Source organism: Podarcis gaigeae (assembly GCF_964106915.1).
Source record: "Podarcis gaigeae genome assembly, chromosome: 5".
Taxonomy (NCBI): Eukaryota; Metazoa; Chordata; class Lepidosauria; order Squamata; family Lacertidae; genus Podarcis; species Podarcis gaigeae.
In genome coordinates, this window is record NC_139681.1 from 61,921,257 (window position 1) to 61,941,587 (window position 20,331).

Below are 20,331 nucleotides of genomic sequence, written 5' to 3' on the forward strand. Positions count from 1 at the left end.
TGAGCAGAACCAGTAAGCGAACCCAAGGCAAATGGACGAAGGGGTCTTGCTTCTTAAGGGGAAGGTCGGAGGCAGGTTATCGTCAGTGCGAGGCAACCGATTGGTTAACTAACGCAGCCGTGCCCTGCTGAGCGCCATTACGCACTGGCGGAGGAGGAAGCTGATTGGTCCTTGAGGAGGCAACCCGCCTGGTCGCGATTAAACTAATGGCCTTTCTTGGGCGGAAGCTGAAGCCGCACCAGTACCAGACTCGACCATAGACCAATGCCCTCTTTCGGGAGACTGTCGTCATATTACTAATGATAGTGAGAGTGGGAAGGGAGAGTCAGCGGATGCCCCGGCTCCTGCGTCTCTACTACGCGTCAACCCGCCTTGCCACTGTCAGTCCGAATTGTGTGGCGCGGATCTGATTCGTCGGTGGCTGGAGTGTTAAGGAGCCTCAGCAGCCAATAGCTACCTGGTGAGTTGGAGGACGCGGATTGGTTCGTAGCTGAAATTATGCCGTAGTAGCCAATAGGTGCGCCGCGAAGTTTGTATAAAAATGGTCGCGTTGAGGCGGAAGGTTGTGCAGTCCAGCATTCTGTTTTTATCTGTTCTTGGATAGGCAGCTTTCTCACCCGGGGGGCGGGAGTAGTCGTATCTTTGCTTTGTTTCTATTAAGATATACGCTCCCTAGTCCAAAGGGAGGTTCAGTTTATGTCTTGTGGGCAAGAGCTGAGGAGAACAGTTCTCCATTTTGTTCAGCACAATTTCAGCAGTAAAAACACATCAGTGTAAATAAAATAAAAGGAACCAACTTGGTGACTCATATAATTTTTTTTTTTTTTTGTATTAATGGTAGTATGGTGCCATCCATGTTCATGAGGCTTTGCAACAAAACAAGAAGGAGCTGATAGGTCCCTGCCCCAAGGGATTCACAATCCAGAAATAGGCAATGACAGAAACGGGAGGGAAGCAGAGACAAGGCTTAGATAAGCAGTTATTTCAGGTACATGTATTTAGGGTTAATTACAGTAGGCTATTGGGATTAGAAGGTTGTGCTAAAATCTTAATGGAAAGGGCAGGGTTTCGGTGCAAAAACAAAGCAATGATAATTACAAACGGAGAGGAACAATAACAATTGTGGATAGGACTGCAAGACATCTAAGGGTCTTTCATATAGTGTGAGGCTCTCCCATCCGTTGTTGAGTGATTAGCTACACAACAAAATTTTATTCTAGTAATGTGTTGGAAGTGTCTGAAGCTAGAAGCAGGTCTTTGCCCATAAACAGTGCCTATGCATTGAGCCTGTGAGAGAAAATGGAGTAGCAGGTGAAAATTGTAACAGAATAACTACCATCACTGCAGATTGAACTACAAATTAGAATTTTTGGCTTTCTATGGGTTTTTAAACTGTGGGGAGTATTGTTTTTGTTTGCTATTATGGTATGTATGGTATGTATTTTTGTGTTTTTATATTGTCAACCACCCTCTGGATGAAGGGCGGTATAGAAATTTAATAAATAATGATAATAATTTCCCCTCTACTATGAGCTTCCTTGGGGACATTAGGCAATTCAACTTTGAGGAAGAGTTGTAGCTTGGTAGTGTAAAGCACATGCTTTGTATGCAAAAGGTCCAGATTCACTTTCAGTCTCTGGCATTTTCAGGTAGGATTTTTTGGGGGGGCGATTCTGGAGAGCCACTGTCAGTCCTAAAACATATCTCCCATTTACAAATCTTTTGACAATGTGTGTGACTCTTTCTTTGACTGCCTTCCAGCTGGAAACCAGGGAGGATAGCATATCAGTCCTAGGAAGACAGGGAATCTGAGAGATGGGAAATATTTCTTCTAATTTTCTTATGTCCATCTTTAGAAGTACCTCTACAGAATGGTAATGCAATATTCTTGACATAGGTGCCATCTCTATAGGATTGGACCCCCTCAATATTTGTAGGCAGGCCAAGCCCCCCCCCCCCATGTTGAGGGAGTGGAGGAAGCCTCCCAGTGATGTGTGTCTAGTCCTTGGGCTCCTCCCACCACCACCATCCTGCCTACAAATGCAGCTGAACCACCTCAAACCGCTGCTGCCTGCCGCCTAACCTTCACTGGAGGCCTTGCAGAAGAGACCTTGGCATAGCTGCTGCAGTGGCTGTAGAGAGCCAGTGGAGGTAAGGCGGTGCATGGGTGGTGGCATTCTGGTCTGCAGTTGCAAGCAGGGGGCAGTGGTGTTGGGCTTCATTGCATACCCATTGGCCTCACACGTGTGATGTCATGATGTCACGTTGCGCTTGCGTGTGATGCTGGGCCGCTCCAATCTGGGGCGCAAGTCAGTGCCTCTGATTCCTGAAGATACAGCAGAACGAGTAGTGGTGTCTTTTTGATTAATGGGCAAAGGCATGTCAGAATTTGCGTGCTATTTGAAGTCTAATGTTTCATGAAACATAGTGGGCTGTGTTTTTCTTAAAATAGGTTGGTGGAGAATGGAAGAGAACCAAATGAAGAAAGTATTAGTGAACAAAGGAAATGAGAACAGAGAGAAAATTGACTTTGATGGAGAAGAGAACAACTCATCAAACAGGTTTGTAGCTTCCCTTGACTTTAAAAAATGGAGACAATTTTTTTTACAATGGTAAGTGCTGAGATTTTGCTATTTTACCCACAATATACCTTGGGAATGAGTCCTGTTGAATTGAGTGGAACTTACTTCCAAGTAAATGTGTGTAGATTGGATTACAAAACTCCAAGCAAGTAAAAAAATCCTAGGGTTGAGCTCTAGGAACTGAAAGATTATTACAGCAATCCACTCTTAAGTGCTAGAAAGCTGTGGTTTTCAGCAAAATCACTTTAAAGATTAGCAAATACATTGTGGCATATGCTTTCATGGGCCTGGGCCCACTTTGTCACATTCATGTGAGTGTGTCCTATGATGTATACATCAAAACTGGCACCACATTTTAAAGCTTGGGGAGAGATAGTGATGTTTTACTGTATTTCAAAACCTCAGTATCATCTTTTTGGAGAGGCTGTGGCAATGATGACTTCAGAAGTGGTTTGGTTAGGGCAGCATTTTTCATAACCATTGATGCAACTTTGGCCCAAAGAGTGCTAGTGTTATTCCTATCTTATCTTATTCCTTTTTCTATTGTAACTATTCTTGCATTCTGTTCCCTTCAGGAAGATATACCTAGATTACAATGCAACCACCCCTCTGGCTCCAGAGGTGATTGAGACAGTTACAGAAGCCATGCATGAAGCATGGGGCAATCCGAGCAGCTCTTATACAGAAGGTGAGAGCAAGCCTGGATGGAAACATTCTATGAAAGCATCCATCTCATTTTTATATTCATCTTGCCTTTTTAAATTCAAGTTACTGCATTGAAATGGCCTTAAAGGAATGTATTACTGCATGTGATCCACTCTCTAGCACTCGCTGAAATAAATGCTCATGCAAGGAACACAGAGCCAAATCTGGCACTTCTTCTTACCAGAAATAATTATTCTGTATCAAAACAACTAAACTCTTTCAGAATTTGGGTGGACTTAATAATTTGTTTATTTATCACTTTATTACATCCTGGAACTCAAGGTGGTAGTCTTCCCCTAATGCCACCCTTTGGAGACTTTCCCCCACCTTGCCTTGATAATAAGATAAATGTGCCTTTGATTTCACAGGTCGAAGGGCTAAAAATATTATAGATGGAGCCCGTGAAAGTCTGGCTAGAATGGTAGGGGGACGACCCCAGGACATCGTCTTCACTTCTGGTGGGACAGAGGTGAGATATGAGATGCTGCTAGCACTGTTTTGACCTGGTAGTCATTTAAGAGATCAACCCATAACATGCTAGCTGTCTTTTTTTCCAAAATGGAGTCTGACTTTATTTGCTTCTCATAGCATTGGTGACTCCATTCTTAATTAGTGCCAAGTAAGACCCAGCAAACACCCATCAGATAAAAAGAAAGTCTATCCCTCTTCTGTTGAATGGCTCTATCTTTTATTTAAAACCTGCAAAGGAGCATGTATTGCAATTTGATTCACTCACATGGAGGTAATGACTACAAATCAGTCCTCTGCCTCTGATCCTTCTGAGACTGAAAGACAAGTCTGCCAGTGAACTAGTTTTTGGGTAAGAAATTCAGCATTATCTACTCCAGAGGACTGCACTGGTAAATCTGGATATTAATATGAACATATGAGATTGGGATTTGTATCCCTCCTTTTTCCATTCAGGCAAACAATTTAGTGATCCACACTGCAGTGAAGCATTTTAAGGAAAGCAACAAGCAAAGTTCTGATGGACCAAGAGAAGATAAACAAAAGACTCTGGGGCTGTGTCCACATTTAATTACATCTTGCATTGAGCATGACTCAGTCCGTCTCCCTGTGGAGCACCTAGTGAAAGAGCATGAGGCTGGTGAGTATACTGTAGTGGATAGTCAGAGATTGCTGATAAATTATATGCACTTGCCAGAATCTGCTTTGGCAAAAGCTCTTTTCATAGCAATTTTAGTTTCTGAGTAGCAAATACTACTTTTTTTGGTATTGTTGTTCAGTTGTCTTAGTCGTGTTCGACTCTCCGTGACCCCATGAGCATGCCTTGGAAGCTCTCACTTTCTTCTCAAAGCTTCTCCTTTTTTATGTCCATGGAGTTTTCTTGGCAAAATACTGGAGTGGTTTGCCAGTTCCTTCTCCAGGTGGATCACATTTAGTCTAAACTCTTGGCTATGACCTGTCCGTCTTGGGTGGCCCTGCACAGCATGACTCAGAGCTTCTTGGAATTATTCAAGCCCCTTCACCACAACAAGGCAGTGATCCATGAAGGGTGTTTTTTTGGTATACTGTCTCTTTATTGTTTACTCCAAATGTGAGCTGTCTAAAGCTGGCTCAGCAGTACTTTCACTGTGGTGCTAATGGTCCAGAATTGGGGGCAGTTCTGAACCTTTAATTCAAATTCATTTCTTTGCATCATTTCCTTTTCCTAACCTATCCTATACTATCCTTCTCGCCTGTCAAAAAGTGACCAACACATGGAGTCAGAGATGGCATTCCTAACCTGGCTGATAAGTGGTCTTATCACTGCATAGGGAGGGGGGAATATATAGCTTGTGTTCAAACAGTCATAGTTTTAATCTCTGGTGCTTCTCCAATTGGGCAGGATCATGGCAGAACTCAGTATGAGACTCAGAGCTCTTAGTGGGGGCTTTTGCAAACTGAAGAGACTTAAACAGCATGCAGCATTTCCCCTCAGCTTCCTCCTCTCTTATCTTCCAAGTATCCAGCTGAGCTCCAGGAAAATGCATTTTTGGTCAGCTGCCTCTTTCATTAAATGCTGCTTCTAAGCCAACAGCCACTTCCTCCCAAATTCCCTTATGACAGCCATATCTTAATCTTTCAAGACTAAGGAGCGCTTGGCTGTTGCCTAGCAATAGGTCTGCTATTCCCTGTGACTTTCTCCACTGCTGCCAGATACATAGTAACTGCTGATGAACGCACTGAGCTATGGGATCAACATCTGTTTTGCATCCTGATTTACAGAAGCCACTTTTGTACCCGTGTCGAAAGTGACAGGACAGGTGGAAGTAGATGAAGTTGTTGCAGCAATCCGTCCAACTACATGTCTAGTTTCCATTATGCTGGCCAATAATGAAACTGGAGTTATCATGGTGAGTTGTGCCTTCAGTTTTTATTACATGTTTAAGGAAATGAAGTTTCGACTGTCCTCGGGTCCAGTATTGGACCACTTTGACCGGATATCTCCAGCCGATGTGGACAGACTCCTCCGAGCTGGAAAGCCCACCACCTGTCCTCTTGACCCGTGCCCGTCATGGCTGATTAGAGCGTGTCCAGACGAGGTGCGGGCCCCCCTGGGGGATATCATCAATTTGTCCCTTGGCACTGGGATATTCCCAGGGGAACTGAAGGAGGCAGTGGTGCGTCCGCTCTTAAAGAAAACATCATTAGATCCCTTAGATCTATCCAATTACCGCCCGGTCTCGAATCTTCCATTCCTGGGTAAGGTGATTGAGAGAGCGGTTGCTGAACAGCTTGGTAGGTTTCTGGATGAAACATCTGCTCTGGATCCATTCCAGTCCGGCTTCCGCGCTGGCCATGGGACCGAGACGGCTCTGGTCGCCCTAACAGATGATCTCCGCAGGCAGCTGGATCGAGGCGGGTCGGGGCTGCTGATTCTTCTAGATCTGTCAGCAGCCTTCGACATGGTCGATCACGAACTCCTGGACCACCGCCTTGCCGACGTGGGGATCCAGGGCACAGTCCTTCAATGGTTGCGCTCGTTTCTCTCTGGTCGGGGACAGAGGGTGGCGCTTGGGGGGGAATTGTCATCGCGCCACTCCTTGGTGTGTGGAGTGCCTCAGGGTGCGATTCTCTCCCCGATGCTTTTTAACATCTTTATGCGCCCCCTCGCCCAGCTTGCCCGGAGTTTTGGGCTGGGCTGCCATCAGTATGCTGATGACACCCAACTCTATCTGTTGATGGATGGCCATCCTGACTCGGCCCCAGACACACTGGCGAGATGTCTGGAAGCTGTGGCTGGATGGTTACGTGGGAGCCGGTTGAAGTTAAATCCTTCGAAGACAGAGGTCCTCTGGCTGGGCCGGGATTGAGGGGGCAACTCCCATCTCTTGCGGGGGTGCAATTGGTGCCAGCACCGTCCGTTAAGAGTTTGGGTGTAATCTTCGATACCTCCCTCTCTATGGAGGCGCAGATTACAGCTATAACAAAGGCGGCATTTTTTCATCTCCGCCAAGCTAAGCAGTTGGTCCCTTATCTCTCTCGCCCTGACCTAGCCACTGTGATCCATGCGACGGTCACCTCCAGACTGGATTATTGTAACTCGCTCTACGTGGGGCTGCCCTTGAGACTGACCCAGAAACTCCAGCGGGTGCAGAATGCCGCGGCAAGACTCCTTATGGGGTCTTCACTGCGAGATCACATTCACCCAGTACTATACCAGCTGCACTGGCTCCCGGTGGAGTACAGGATCAGGTTTAAGGTGCTGGTTTTAACCTTTAAAGCCCTATACGGCCTAGGACCCTCGTACCTACGGGACCGCCTCTCCTGGTATGCCCCACAGAGAAACCTACGGTCTGCAAATAATAACATCCTCAAGGTCCCAGGCCTCAGAGAGGTTAGGCTGGCCTCAACTAGAGCCAGGGCCTTCTCGGCTGCGGCTCCAATCTGGTGGAACGCTCTGTCACAAGAGACTAGGGCCCTGCGGGACCTGACATCTTTCCGCAGGGCCTGCAAGACAGAGTTGTTCCACCAGGCCTTTGGTCAGGGCGCAGCCTGACTCCCTCCTCTGGCAACCTGCACAGAATATTGCTTAATTGGTTGCCATTAATTTGATTTTAATTAATTTTTATAATGAATATTTTGAATGTGTGATTATTTGATTGTTTGATTATTTGATTATTGTTAGCCGCCCTGAGCCCGGCTTCGGCTGGGGAGGGCGGGATATAAATAAAATTTATTATTATTATTATTATTATTATTATTATTATTATTATTATTATTATATGTGGTCAGATGATCCCAAGAGCCAATGAGAGGGAGCTGATGCTCCCCAAAATATTTCCACTCTCCTTTCACTCCACCAACTTTCAGTCTCAGTATGTTTTAGGTACAGTAAGCCCTACAACTCCTCCTGCCAACCTAGCAGTTCAAAAGCACATCAAAGTGCAAGTAGATAAATAGGTACTGCTCCAGCGGGAAGATAAACGGCGTTTCCGTGGGCTGCTCTGGTTTGCCAGAAGCGGCTTAGTCATGCTGGCCACATGACCCGGAAGCTGTGCTCTGGCTCCCTCGGCCAGTAAAGCAAGATGAGCACCGCAACCCCAGAGTCGGCCACGACTGGACCTAATGGTCAGGGCTCTCTTTACCTTTTTAAGCCTCACAACTTACACAGGTGTTTACGGTAAGTTCTGGGGATAATGCATAAAGCCAAAATCATGTATAGTCAAAGCACACTGGATACAACACCAGGTGGGATTGCCAAAGTTTCCCCCCCAGATGCCTGCTCCTCTTTCTGCCCTCCTTTTAATTTTTTGTTTTTGCCAAGTGCCTAAAGCAGAATGCGCACATGTTAGATGTACATAAATCACAGGTCTACTGTATAGTAAAACCTTTAGTTCTACAATTTTTGTCACATTGCTCACCCAATCTAGTTTGGAATTACAGGTTTTGCTCTCTGGAGACACAGAGACATAGCCCTATGCCGTAAACCATGGTCTCCCTGTGTAAGGTTATGTGTTCTGTGGAGTTTATATGTGGTGTCCTTTGTTTGGATGCTGAGTTACACCCAGTGCTATCTTCTACCTTGAACACCAAGGCGGGGCAGTTGTACTACATAACAATAAAGCCATATAATACCATCAATAACAGTTCAAAGGCAACCCATCAGCTTTCCATGCAAGTAATTCTGTGAAGGCATCATATGCCAATCAGTAGGGCAGTAGCAACAGAGAGAGCCAGAACACTTGTGTTTCTGGTGAGATGATGCCTCCTGATGGTGCTTTCTTCTACCAGCCTGTCTCCGAACTCAGCCAACGGATTCAAGCTCTCAATCGGAAGAGAACAGCATCTGGTCTGCCACGGATCTTGGTACACACAGATGCAGCACAGATGATTGGGAAAGGTCAAGTGGACGTGCAGGATCTGGGAGTGGATTATCTCACTATTGTGGGGCACAAGGTATGGTGCTTCTCTCTTCTGTCTCCAATGTAGTTTCTACATGCAGAGTAAGAGATATCCATACATCTAGGTCATCTCCCAACATGGTAAATCCAATACCCATTGAGCAGAGAGTTGCTGTCAGCCCATAGAGTCGTCCTTTATTGTTGATAAAACATTTAGAGAGAAAAATAAGAAAGAACATACCAGGGCTCCCTGAACACCAGCCATCATTCTGAGAACTAGACAGTAACCATAATCCAGAGGTGCTTTGTGTGACAGGAAGCTGGCAGTAAAAACGTTTGGTGTTCATGATTGGTTCTCTCACTCACAGTTCTCATTGTGCAGGATTGCAGACTGACTCTATTAGGGCGAAAGGTGTTTTTCTTATGTTGTTTAATAAATGTGTCTAATGCTATCTACATCCTGGTTTCCAAAACCTTTTTTTTCATTTGAAAGTTTGTAAAAACAGTGCACAATATGTACACACAAAGAATAAACAATGAGGCCATCTCACTTTGGCCTTTTGTGAACTTTGGGAGATTCCATGTGCTAGAGCAGCAGTTTCTCAGGTTTTTTTTAAAATTGAGAACCATTGTTGATTTGCTTGCTGCTGACAATTGTATTTTGCTACAGCTGCCATGCAGGTTGTCATATGGTGACTGTAATGTAAACTCTGCCCTGAATAGTATCTTGACCCTCTTCTCTGCAGCCCATGAATCTAGCATGGTTGCACAGGAATGCAGAAAGTATTGTTTATATTGTCTTTTATTTTCATCATGAACTCTTGGAACACCTAAAAACATAGTGGATAGTCGATAACTCACTTCTTAGGATGCAATGCAACTCAACAGCTTCTCCACCAGATGGCAATCTGGGAACAATGTTGAGCGAATTTGTCCACATTTTCACATTGCGCAGGAGAGCATGACACACAGCAGGAGATGTCCAGTGTGTCAACATCACTTTCCATTACAGTATTCAAAAACAGCTTTTCATTTATTTATTTATTTTGCCAGTAGCCAAGTAATGATTCAAGTTAATCTCCAGGCGTAATTAGTTTAATAACTGGCATCTGGGAACATGTTTGTCATGTATTTTTTGAAGCACACAATTGCCTGTCAAGTGATACAGAACAGGGGGAGAAAACACAGGAAACTCTTCTGTTATGTGTGAAATAGCACTGAGATAGTCTAGGGGACGGGTAGCAGTGAGCATAGGATTTCCCCAAGGATTAATGTTTGCTTCTCTGCTCTTGTCAGCCTTACTTCTCTGTGGTCAAAGCACCTCAGTTTCCTGTTGGACACACCACTTAGTTCTTGTCTGGAGGCCTTAGCTTTGTGATTTATTGTTTCAGTTCTATGCCCCGCGTATTGGAGCGCTGTATGTGCGAGGCCCTGGTGTCACCACTCCTCTCCATCCCATGCTGTTTGGAGGTGGGCAGGAACGGAACTTCCGCCCTGGGTAAGAAGGATGAGGGCACAGAGGAAGCCAGTTAATCCAAGGAGAGGCCAAGTAAGGCAGGGACCTCTCTTGGATGTGGGAGCAATATGTGGGTAGCCCATGTTCCTCTTCTTCACGCAGGGGAGGGGCTGCGAGAGAAGACACCAAGCAGGTTTTTTTTAAAGATAGTTTTCTCTGAGACTCCAAGGATCCATAGATTAGTGAGTGAAAGGCTCAGCTTTTGAAAACCTTCCCCTTTCGTATCATGTTTCTCATTTGGCAAAGTGTGAAGAGTTTCAGGATAAGCTGCTGGGAAATGCAGTGTAGGGTTTACGTCATGGGCTGTGCACGCACATGGGCTGTGCGTGCACACACTTTGCATGAAAAAGATTCTAGGTTCAGTCCCCAACATCTCCAGGAAGGGTTGGGAAAGACCACAGCCTGAAACCTTGGAATGCTACTGCTGGTCAGTAATACTGAGCTCAATGGGCCAGTGGTCTGACTTGGTATAAGGCAGCATCTGAGCTTCCTAAGTCACATTCAGATAACAAGAAAGACCAGATCTCCTCCCCCCACAACTGAGTAGCTCAGGAGCAGTAGCTCCTATTGTGCAGTTGCGCCATTTTCAGTCCCTGCATTATGCTAGTTACCCAAGTAGATATAGCCCCTGTGCTTGTGTCACTTTTATTATGCTTTAGGAATAAATACACACTGCATTTCTCTGTTCTAGGACTGAGAATACACCAATGATTGCTGGCCTTGGCAAGGTAAGCTGATGAGGGCTAATAATGACAGTTATGGATTCAACATGAGATGCTGTCCTGGTAGCAAGGCTCAGATTTCAACCCAGCATTCTTTTTACAATAATTTAAAGGCAGAAGCAGTGCAACAGATTTCCCTGGGTTTGCTTATCTGTGCTGGTGCTTCTCTTCCCTCACACCCTCGTGCTCTCATGCCAGAGGTGGAGGTGGAGTTGCTATTTGACCTATGGAGCAAAAGTTCTAAATCTGTGCACAGTGGGACACTGATAGGAGACAAGGATGCTTAAAAATGCTGTACTGTAAACTCTGGTTGTTTCCCATCATTGTGAGGATCTGGTTACTGAGGACTTGTTGAAATACTAGAAGTTGTTCTTCTAGGCATGTTTTTTCAGAGCAAATAGCTAATCTTTACCACAGAGCCAGTGTGGTGTAGTGGTTAAGAGCGGTAGACTCGTAATCTGGTGAACCGGGTTCGCGTCTCCGCTCCTCCACATGCAGCTGCTGGGTGACCTTGGACTAGTCACACTTCTCTGAAGTCTCTCAGCCCCATTCACCTCACTATTTCACTATTCACTATTCACTATTTCACATTCACTATTTGTTGTGGGGGAGGAAGGGAAAGGAGAATGTTAGCTGCTTTGAGACTCCTTCGGGTAGTGATAAAGCGGGATATCAAATCCAAACTCCTCCTCTTCTTCTTCCCTGTGGCTCTATGTGAATAGCATGCCAGAACAAGAAAGATACATCAAGTTGGCCTATATATACACTGGGGTGGGGTGAGGGGAAAGCCACTGTTTTAGGGTCTGTTGGAGAATATGTTTAGATTTTCTCTAGTAGCCCTCTTCATGTGCTGCTTTCACAAAGGGACAACATAGATACCAGGAGCTGTGGGTCAGCATCTTTAGCCCCATGTCCAAGGTTGTGTAGCTCCTCCCAGCTCCTGCTTTTTGGCCAAATGCCTCCCCCCCCCCCAAGTAGCAAACAGTATATTAAAACAAAATGCACCATAGAGGAATAGGTTTTAAAGCAGGGAGCCTTTGCTATCTGTGTAGGCTGCCAGTGCAGTTTAGAACCCTGGTAGATCAGGTGAGTAAACTTATGAAGAGAGCTTATGTCACTGAGGTTGCAGGTATATAGTTATATGATTAATGGGTTTTGCTAGAGAGTGGTGGGTACCTTGCAGGTGTGCTCTAGAGAGAGAGGCTCGTGCAAAATTGTGCCATGTAGACTTTTCTTGGTCTCTGACAAATCACTGTCAGACCAAAGGAATCACATTATGAATAGGCACAAAAGGTGATTCCATTCAGATTTCCTACCCATTATCTGTTTTCATCTGTCTGGATGGGAACATTCTATGGGAATCATCATTCCCTTCATGGTTATGTCTCTTGTTGTAGCCACTGAGAAACATGGTATGCTGATTGTCTTCTTTTGCAGGCAGCAGACTTGGTGAGCAGGCACTGTGAGGTTTATGAAGCTCACATGAGGAAGGTCCGGGATTACCTGGAAGAGAGACTTGAAGTGAGTTCTTTGGGTGATTGTTTTCTGCTTTCACCTGCAACCTTTGCATCGGGAAGGGAGGATTGACCCCTGTTTGTAGATAGAATTGCATGGCACTTTCTTCTTGCTGCCTTCCTTTGTAGGAACGCTAAGCTGGGGGATAGTGAAGTGAGGCCAATCATTAACAAACATTTCTTGAAAGTATTATTTTTGCACATTTTAGGCCGCGTTTGAAGAGCAAGGAGTTTATTTTAACTGCAGGCTGAAAGGCTCAAGGCGACTGTGCAACACCTGTAACTTTTCTGTCATGGGCTCAGGACTAAAAGGTATCCCCTATGGCTCTAAATTTTCACCATTCCTATATGGCTGCTGTCAGTCTATTTTAGGTGGTGTTGGGGATTTTTTTGCCTACAGCTTCCTCGGTGAACAACACATGTGTTAATCCTGTCTATAGCTCTCAAGACTGCATTGCTCTTAAGATAATTTCAGAGCAGATGAAGACCAGACTGCTGCTGTGTGAGGGGGAGTGGGGAGATGCTAAAATATGGTATTGGAAATTGGTTTTCTAATTGCTCAAATAAATTACAAATTGTGAAATTTTGCAAATACAGTGGAACCTCGGGTTACATACCATCCCCCTTATGAACGCTTCGGGTAATGAGCTCCACTAACCTAGAAGTACAGTGGTACCTCTGGTTACGAACTTACTTCATTCCGGAGGTCCATTCTTAATCTGAAACTGTTCTTAACCTGAGGTACCACTTTAGCTAATGGGGCCTCCCGCAGCTGCTGCGCCGCCACCACCACACGATTTCTCTTCTCATCCTGGGGCAAAGTTCTTAACCCAAGGTACTACTTCCTGGTTAGCGGAGTCTGTAACCCAAAGTTTTTGTAACCCAAGGTGTTTGTAACCCGAGATACCACTGTAGATACTCCTGGTAGCAAACTTTGCCCCAGGTTGCAAGCAGAGGTCACATGGCAGTGGCGGCGCAGCAGTAGCAGCAGCAGCAGCAGCGGGAGGCCCCATTAGTGAAAGCACTCCTCAGGTTAAGAACAGTTTCGTGTTAAGAACGGACCTCTGGAACGAATTAAGTTTGTAACTGGAGGTACCACTGTAAACAAAGGAAATGAGTTTTAAGCTTTGGCTTTTTATAATTTCAGCATGACTTTCATATTTATTTCAGGAGGGATTCTAATGGTAAAAGCCACATCTTGATTTTATCTATTACACCTTTTTGTCATTAAAACCCTACTTTGCCTGTTCAGATCTGCATTTGACAATTTTATATGTATGATGTGCATAACTTTTGCATTTGTTTATTTTTTCCTCCCTCCAGCTTTAGTGAGAAGCCAGTCCTAGCAAAAGTGTAGATGGGATAAGCATTGAACGGAGGGGGGGGGGTGTTGAAAACGGATTCTGTGCGTTCCTTCCTCCACCAGGTCCTTGGGTATTTCATGGCATGCCTATGTCTTGTGTTTTCTGCAGGGCGGCTGGTGCTATCTCACTGTAGGACTTTGCTTGCCAGTGTTGGTGCTGCATGCCACTCCGAGAAGGGTGACCGGTAAGGAACCATGTTGGGAAACTGGGTATTCTGTGGCTGGAGGGAACAGATCCATTTGATGTAGAAAAGTGAAAGCAAAGGGTGCAACACCTGTACTTCCCCACCTCCTCAGGGAACTCTGCTTCTTAATGGTAGTAATAGAGTGTGTGTGTGTGTGTGTGTGTGTGTGTGTGTGTGTGACAATAGTAGGATTCACCCAACCTACCCTGTCAGCAGCAGCCCTGCACAAGGACTTGCACTTGCACAATGAAACTTTCCCATTTCCCACCGTTTGCCCCAAAATTGGCTCATGGAGGGGAGTCAGGAGACCCCCACAACAGTGGGTGGAGATGGTGGGATCGTTTCATCTGGCAAGCTGAAATGCTTGTGCAGGCAGAATGATTGGAAGAGCAGAATGTTGAATTCCACCCTATGACAGTAACGCCAGCCCTTACATCTTACAGTCTTCCCTCCTGCCCCCCAAAGATGTACAAAAGGAACGTTTTCCATTTTCAAACTTCAAATCCTCCTGCTTTAGGAGAAGACTGCCAGAGACATGTGACACCGCCTCCCACAGTCTCTCACCCTGCATCCAGGCCATGCCATTTGCCCCTGGACAATGGGCAGACTAATCCTGTCCCTCCACTTAGCTGTGTGATCTGCCCTTCACCTGGCCTTAAAGAGCTACTGGAAGGGGTTGTATAGTTGCCACAGTGCCAGTCCCACTTTTTCCCCAGGTGATAAGGGCAGCACAGGAAAGGGTGCTAGCAGTAGGGGGTTACTGAGATAGTGTTGCAGACTGTTGCCGCTTATTCAGGAGCTGAGCTTATTATGGAAGCTGGTCAATCTGCTTTAAGTTCATAAGCTGGTTAATGTATTTGTATCTTAGTGGAAAGTGTTTTCTTTGCACTTTTGTACAAGCCAACATTTGCATAAGCTGTGGCCTTTCTACCTTGGCATCCACTCTTTTGGAACTCACAGGGGATGGTTCCAGCTGGGCAGGGAAATAGGTGATCAGCTAAGTGCCTAGGATTAGGATATCATCAAGTGGTTTTCCTTTGAATAGAGAGAGCAGTGTAGTGTGACAGATCATGTGTCTGAGCAGCAACTTGCTCCCCTGCTGTTGTGCGCTGCTTGTTTCAAATACTGGAGAGAGCAGTGGAAACCTAAGTGCCTTGTATTGTATTTCTTTCATCTAAAGATTTTCCTAGAATGCTTGTGGTTCAACTTAATGTCTGAGGCCTGCAAAATCATATGAGAATATTGGTATGACAAGCCTTGTGTACCAATTGATTAGCTACATAATGCTGAAGCCAAATCTGAGAACAGAATGTGCTAGAATCGAGGCTTTTGCTCACATACCTGCTCCAGAGATAATACATTTCAGTTCCATGTTTCCACATGGATGCGCACAGGATCACGTTCAAAAGCAGGTTCCTGAATAGCAAGCGGGAAGCGCCAAACAAAATTCAGATGCCATTCACGCAAGTAACAACTGCAGGAATGTGGGGCAAGTCTGGACTGGCACCCTGTTATTGGGGGAGAGAACTGAACCACTCCTCCCCTGCCATGGTGGTCCCAATCTGGATGGAGCTGCCTGTGCCTACTATATGCATGGGGGGAAAGCTTCCACTGGAGAAGATAGAAACATTTTCCCCCAATGTGATTAATAGGGGCAGGGGGCCACAGCAGGGTCAAAGCTCCCTTACAGTACCTCCATGCCAGGGTCCCCATCCAGCTCTTCTTGCTAACACTAAATGGTGTTGCATCTAGTTTGGGCTTAAGTCAGATTTATTTGTTTGTTTTTTACATTTCTTTCTCATTCTTTGATGAGTTCAGAGCAGCATACACAGTTCTTTGACTCTCTTTTGACACCAAACCTGTGAGGAGGTTAGCTAGTCACTAGCTCAAGGTCAGTTAATTATGTCTGAGCTGGGACCTAGGCTCTCCCCAGTTGTTATCTGACACTCTAACCACTCTACGTACCAGTAGATGGGGAACCTTTTTTAGCCACATTCCCTCCTGGGCAATATTTCAGAGGCTGCCTGCAAGAGAAAAGTGTTGCCTATCATTTAAAACCAACACTGCAGTGGATCTGCACCTAAGCTGGGGTGACTGCAGCATTCTTAGGAAGAACAGTGATGTGAATGGGCACTGCAGAGGCAGAGTTTGCGGCTCATATTGGAAACTAATGAGACTTAGAAATAAGTATAGGACTGCATAATTTTTGTTTCCTTCCTCTGTTCACTTCTTGGAACCACTGTAGGGAGTTTTAGGAGGTTAAACTTGACTTACTTTATCTTTGTTCACCAGGCCATCCGCTATCCTGCTTAGCTGCGGAATTCCTTATGACGTGGCACAGAACGCCTTGCGTCTCAGTGTGGGTCGTGCTACCAGCAAGGAGGATGTGGACCTGATTGTGGAAGATCTGAAGCAGGCTGTGGCTCAGCTACAATAGGCCAGATTTTCAGTCACCTAGTGAGACAGTTTTGCCCTCTGAAACCAGGAATTGAGCTTACCTGACCTTAATTTCCCATTGCTCTAGGTGCTATTACATTTAACAGAATGAGGCTAGATAACATTCTAGTCAGCTTCTGGCCACTGAATTCTTGTTGAATAATCTCTAGTGATTCCCCAGCCCTTGAATACAGCAGGCCAGAAATCAGTGCTCCCTGAATGTAGTCACTATGCTGAGCAGGCTCTGCCAGCAGATTTTACTCATTGAAGTGGGTAAACATTTCTAGTTGGATGTTTAGATCTATGATTGAGGTTTTTGTGTGGGTTCAGGAAACAAGCCTAAATATTATGGTTTGAATGGACAGGTGAATCCCAAAATATTGAAAAATTGGGAGCTTGCCTTGGTACCTGGAAACAGCCACTCTTTTGATGCCACCCTTCTGGGGTATTCCTTACCAGGAATGAAAAGCAGTTGCCCTCTATATAAACAATGAAGGAACATGAATATTTCTTCTTGCTGCAGCAACAGGTTGTAGCTGCTATAGTATTGCACTGTGTTTAGCATTGAGATGTGCAGTGGGACTAGAATGTGCATTCTTCTAGAGCTGAAGAGGAGAGAGAGAAAGAGAAAGAGAAAGAGAGAAACTTTCATTTCACATTGCTGTGTTTTGTGCTATGAAGGCTGCATAGATACCAACCTCTCTAACCTAGGGCTTCTCCACACTTCCATTGTCCTGCTGCTTTTTCTAGAGAAAACTGCTCTTTAGCACTCAATCAGAGCAAATGGCAATTTGGGTTTCCCCTGGATTGCTATTTGTTCTGATTTGTTGCTAAAGAGCAAGTTTTCCCTTGCAAAGGAGTGGGTCAAGCAGAAACCCCCTCAAAAGTCATACTTTCTAGGCACTGCACAAGTAGAAGTGTGGATGATCCCCCTAGTGCTAAAGGGCTATTTAAGTTATGAAAAGAATCCTACTGGAAATGCCAATGGTGATGGTGGGGGATTTGAACCAGAAATTGTTACTGCTACTATCTGCCCTGGTTGCCAAAAGGAGGAAATCAATCATAGCTGTCATCTCCTCACGTAGCTCTTGCAACAACAGATCCTGGTTGTAGCTGTTGCTGCTGGTTTACCCTAAATGGAGAAATACTCTAACGATGGGGCAGGTGATGTCAAGAGAGCCAGCATAGCAATCGTTTCCCATCAGCAAATCGTAGACAACTGCATGCTGGTTCTCTTGTCATTGCCTGCCCAGCTGGCTTGCATCTTGATCAAGCCAACAGCAAGGATCTGACTGGCAATGGTTTTCCTTCCCATAAGAACAGGTGGTGGGGAGAATTCTGGCTTTCCAGGCAGTTCTCTTCTGCTGCTCTTTGTCTTGCCTACAAGGCATTCTGAAAACCCTGATCTTCCTTGTCAGGATGCATGGCAGGGGTTGCTCTTACAGTGAGTTTCCCCCCGCAGGGAAGGACAGGTACCACATGGACCCATTGCTATAACTGCTTGCCTTGTCTGTGAGAAGGAGGCACCAATATGCAAGAATATCATGGGGGATTTTGTCATTTTATATATAGAGAGAAAGTTAGAAGCCTGGTGAATCAAGGGGATGCTGTGGATGTAGTGTAGCTTGATTTCACAAAGACTTTCGACGAAGTCCCCCATGAGATTCTTACGGAGAAGCTGGTAAAATGTGGGCTGGACAAGGTTATTGTTAGATGGATTTGTAGCTCCCAAATCCAAAGAGTGTTCAGTAATGGGAAAAAGTGACAAGTCGGGTGCCACGGAGTTCTGTCCTGGCCCCATTGCTGTTCAACATCTTTATAAATGAATTGCATGAAGGAATTGAGAGGGTGACAGCCAAATTTGCAGATGACACTAAACTTGGAGAGGTACCTAATGCTGCAAAACACAAAATTGGGATTCAAGATGACCTTAACAGATTAGAGAATTGGCCCAAACTAACAAAATTTCAATAGGGAGTTGGGCTAGATGACGTTAAGAATCCCTCCCAACTCTATAATCCTATGAAATGTAAGGTTCTGCACTTAGGCAAGAATGGGGGACACCTGGCTTGCCAGTAGTAGTTGTGAAAATGATCTAGGGGTCTTAGTAGATCACAAGCTTAACATGAGTCAACAGGGTTTTGACAAGCTAGAACATGTGCAGAAGAGGAATTGTTGAGGGAGTTGAGTATGTTTAGCCCGGAAAAGAGGAGATTGAGAAGAGATATGGCAGCCATTTTCAAATACCTAAAGGTCTGCCACCTTGACCTGTGCAGCATATTATGCAGTTGCCACTGCAGGCACTGTGTTTTGTAGCATGGAGAGTGAGGGGAAGGATGAAGGTTATGCCTTCTCATTTATATAAGCAAGTTAGCACATTAAGCTACCATAGTCCATCTCTGTGCTAAACACTGTGTTGCACGGTGCTCTCTTTTCTAGCATGAAAGAGCCAGTACTTTTGTTACAAAGGAGGGAACTGGAGAAGGGGGTGGGGCAAGGACAGAAGAGTGGCAAGGCAAGCAGAGTTCAGATCCTCCCTCCTTTTGGTTAGTACCTTCAGATCTTATCTGGGGTCCCTGGATTGCTGCAGCCTTGATAGGTATTATAAAATAGTAATTTAGTCAGGATGGATTGTATACGCCATAGTGTTAAGGTGAATATTCTGTTGGTGCAAGAACATCTCCTTGCACAGCAGAACATTCTCCCCCTGTGTAACGCTGAATCTGTTATGGGGGTTCACCCAACCCTCTGGAGCAGTTTTGGAGGGGAGTCACAGGGGGAGGAGAGGGGTGGGGTCCCACTACACTAATGCAACTATTTAGCTGAATACTGTCCTATATTATTTTGTTTGGGGGCAGAAGAAGGGACCAATACATATATATTCAAAGTCCCAGGTGTGGCACATAGGTAGGCTGGTTATATTATCAGAGACAATTGTTAGCGCCAGAAGCAAATGCCCACATGCAGTTCCTCAGTTTTGTGCATGGGAAGCTAGTAGGTCTAATCCTACAGGAATAGGAACGATTTTACTCATCTCAGGGAGACAGGCACCATTGTATTTCCTTAGACTGACTACCCTCAAATAGGGTACTAATATTTGTTTCCTGTAAAAAGAGTTCAGAGAATTTAGAGAAAATAAGAATCTTGCCTGGTATCCTCTTTCCCAGTAGATGGTGCCTAATGCTTTTAGGGGATTTGTCACATCTGTAGGAACAAATGCTTTATTTTTTAACTGGTTAGCCTTTTCCTTTATTTTCCTGGCACGTAAGCTGATTTCATAGATCTGTATCAGCTCCCTGAACTGTCTTTTGTTTGTATCCATGAAAAGAAGATCCCAAGGACTACTTTTCAGTTAACTGTCATAGGAAAACATCAGACCTGCTGTGAAGAATGTCTTGCTGACCCTGATTGATGGGGAAACACTGATAAAATGAAACTTGCTGGATTGGGGAGGACAGCCAGGCACAAATATATGGGGGGGGGGATGTCTGTCTGGAAATGTTATGTGTTATGCTATATTATGTGTATTTCTTGAAAGCTTTTGAGTTTCAGAACCATCGTGGAAGGAATTCAAAGAAGACAATTAAGTAGGGCCTAGGATAGAGTCACGTCTATTTCAACTTATTTTGCTGCACAGATGCAGCCAGTCCAGCTGATAATAGGGATAAGAAGACAAGATCAAGGGTTGGTTTCACGATTCTGTGGCTTTTTATAAATGTGAAATCACAAGCTATTTGCTGACCTATCAAAATGTTAATCTGGTATGCTGCTGTCTGTAGCCTTGTTCTGTGGAGCCAAGGTGGGTAACACTGTAAAACAGATATTAACTTAAAGTCTAAAATACATTAAAATGTGGTAAGTTAAAAATAAGCCTGTATCAATGCCAGCCTGATTTATTTATTTTTTAAGTCTTGCTATGACACAGCATTTTTCGCTATTCACAGAAGTGTAGATTTTACA

The 20,331-nt window shown here is 44.9% G+C and overlaps 1 protein-coding gene across 7 annotated transcripts; it reads left to right on the top strand.

Moving 5' to 3' along the window:
- The first annotated feature begins 312 nt into the window (after positions 1-312).
- SCLY (selenocysteine lyase) lies at positions 313-20,241 on the top strand. 7 transcript variants are annotated; one of them, XR_014565077.1, is made up of 14 exons: positions 313-460; positions 2,453-2,561; positions 3,158-3,270; positions 3,656-3,756; positions 4,212-4,395; positions 5,517-5,644; positions 8,526-8,690; positions 10,027-10,133; positions 10,843-10,879; positions 12,311-12,394; positions 12,597-12,699; positions 13,860-13,935; positions 16,228-19,087; positions 19,194-20,241. XR_014565077.1 is itself a non-coding variant. In XM_083741902.1 (13 exons), exons 2-13 carry the CDS (start codon positions 2,464-2,466, stop codon positions 16,370-16,372), a joined length of 1,341 nt encoding a protein of 446 aa, XP_083598028.1. In that variant the 5' UTR covers positions 313-460; positions 2,453-2,463; the 3' UTR covers positions 16,373-20,241. The 7 variants fall into 7 exon arrangements, 6 of the variants coding, with proteins under 6 accessions (XP_083598028.1, XP_083598029.1, XP_083598027.1 ...); XM_083741902.1 differs by having other exon boundaries at positions 16,228-20,241; XM_083741903.1 differs by having other exon boundaries at positions 377-517; positions 16,228-20,241.
- Positions 20,242-20,331: the final 90 nt, after the last annotated feature.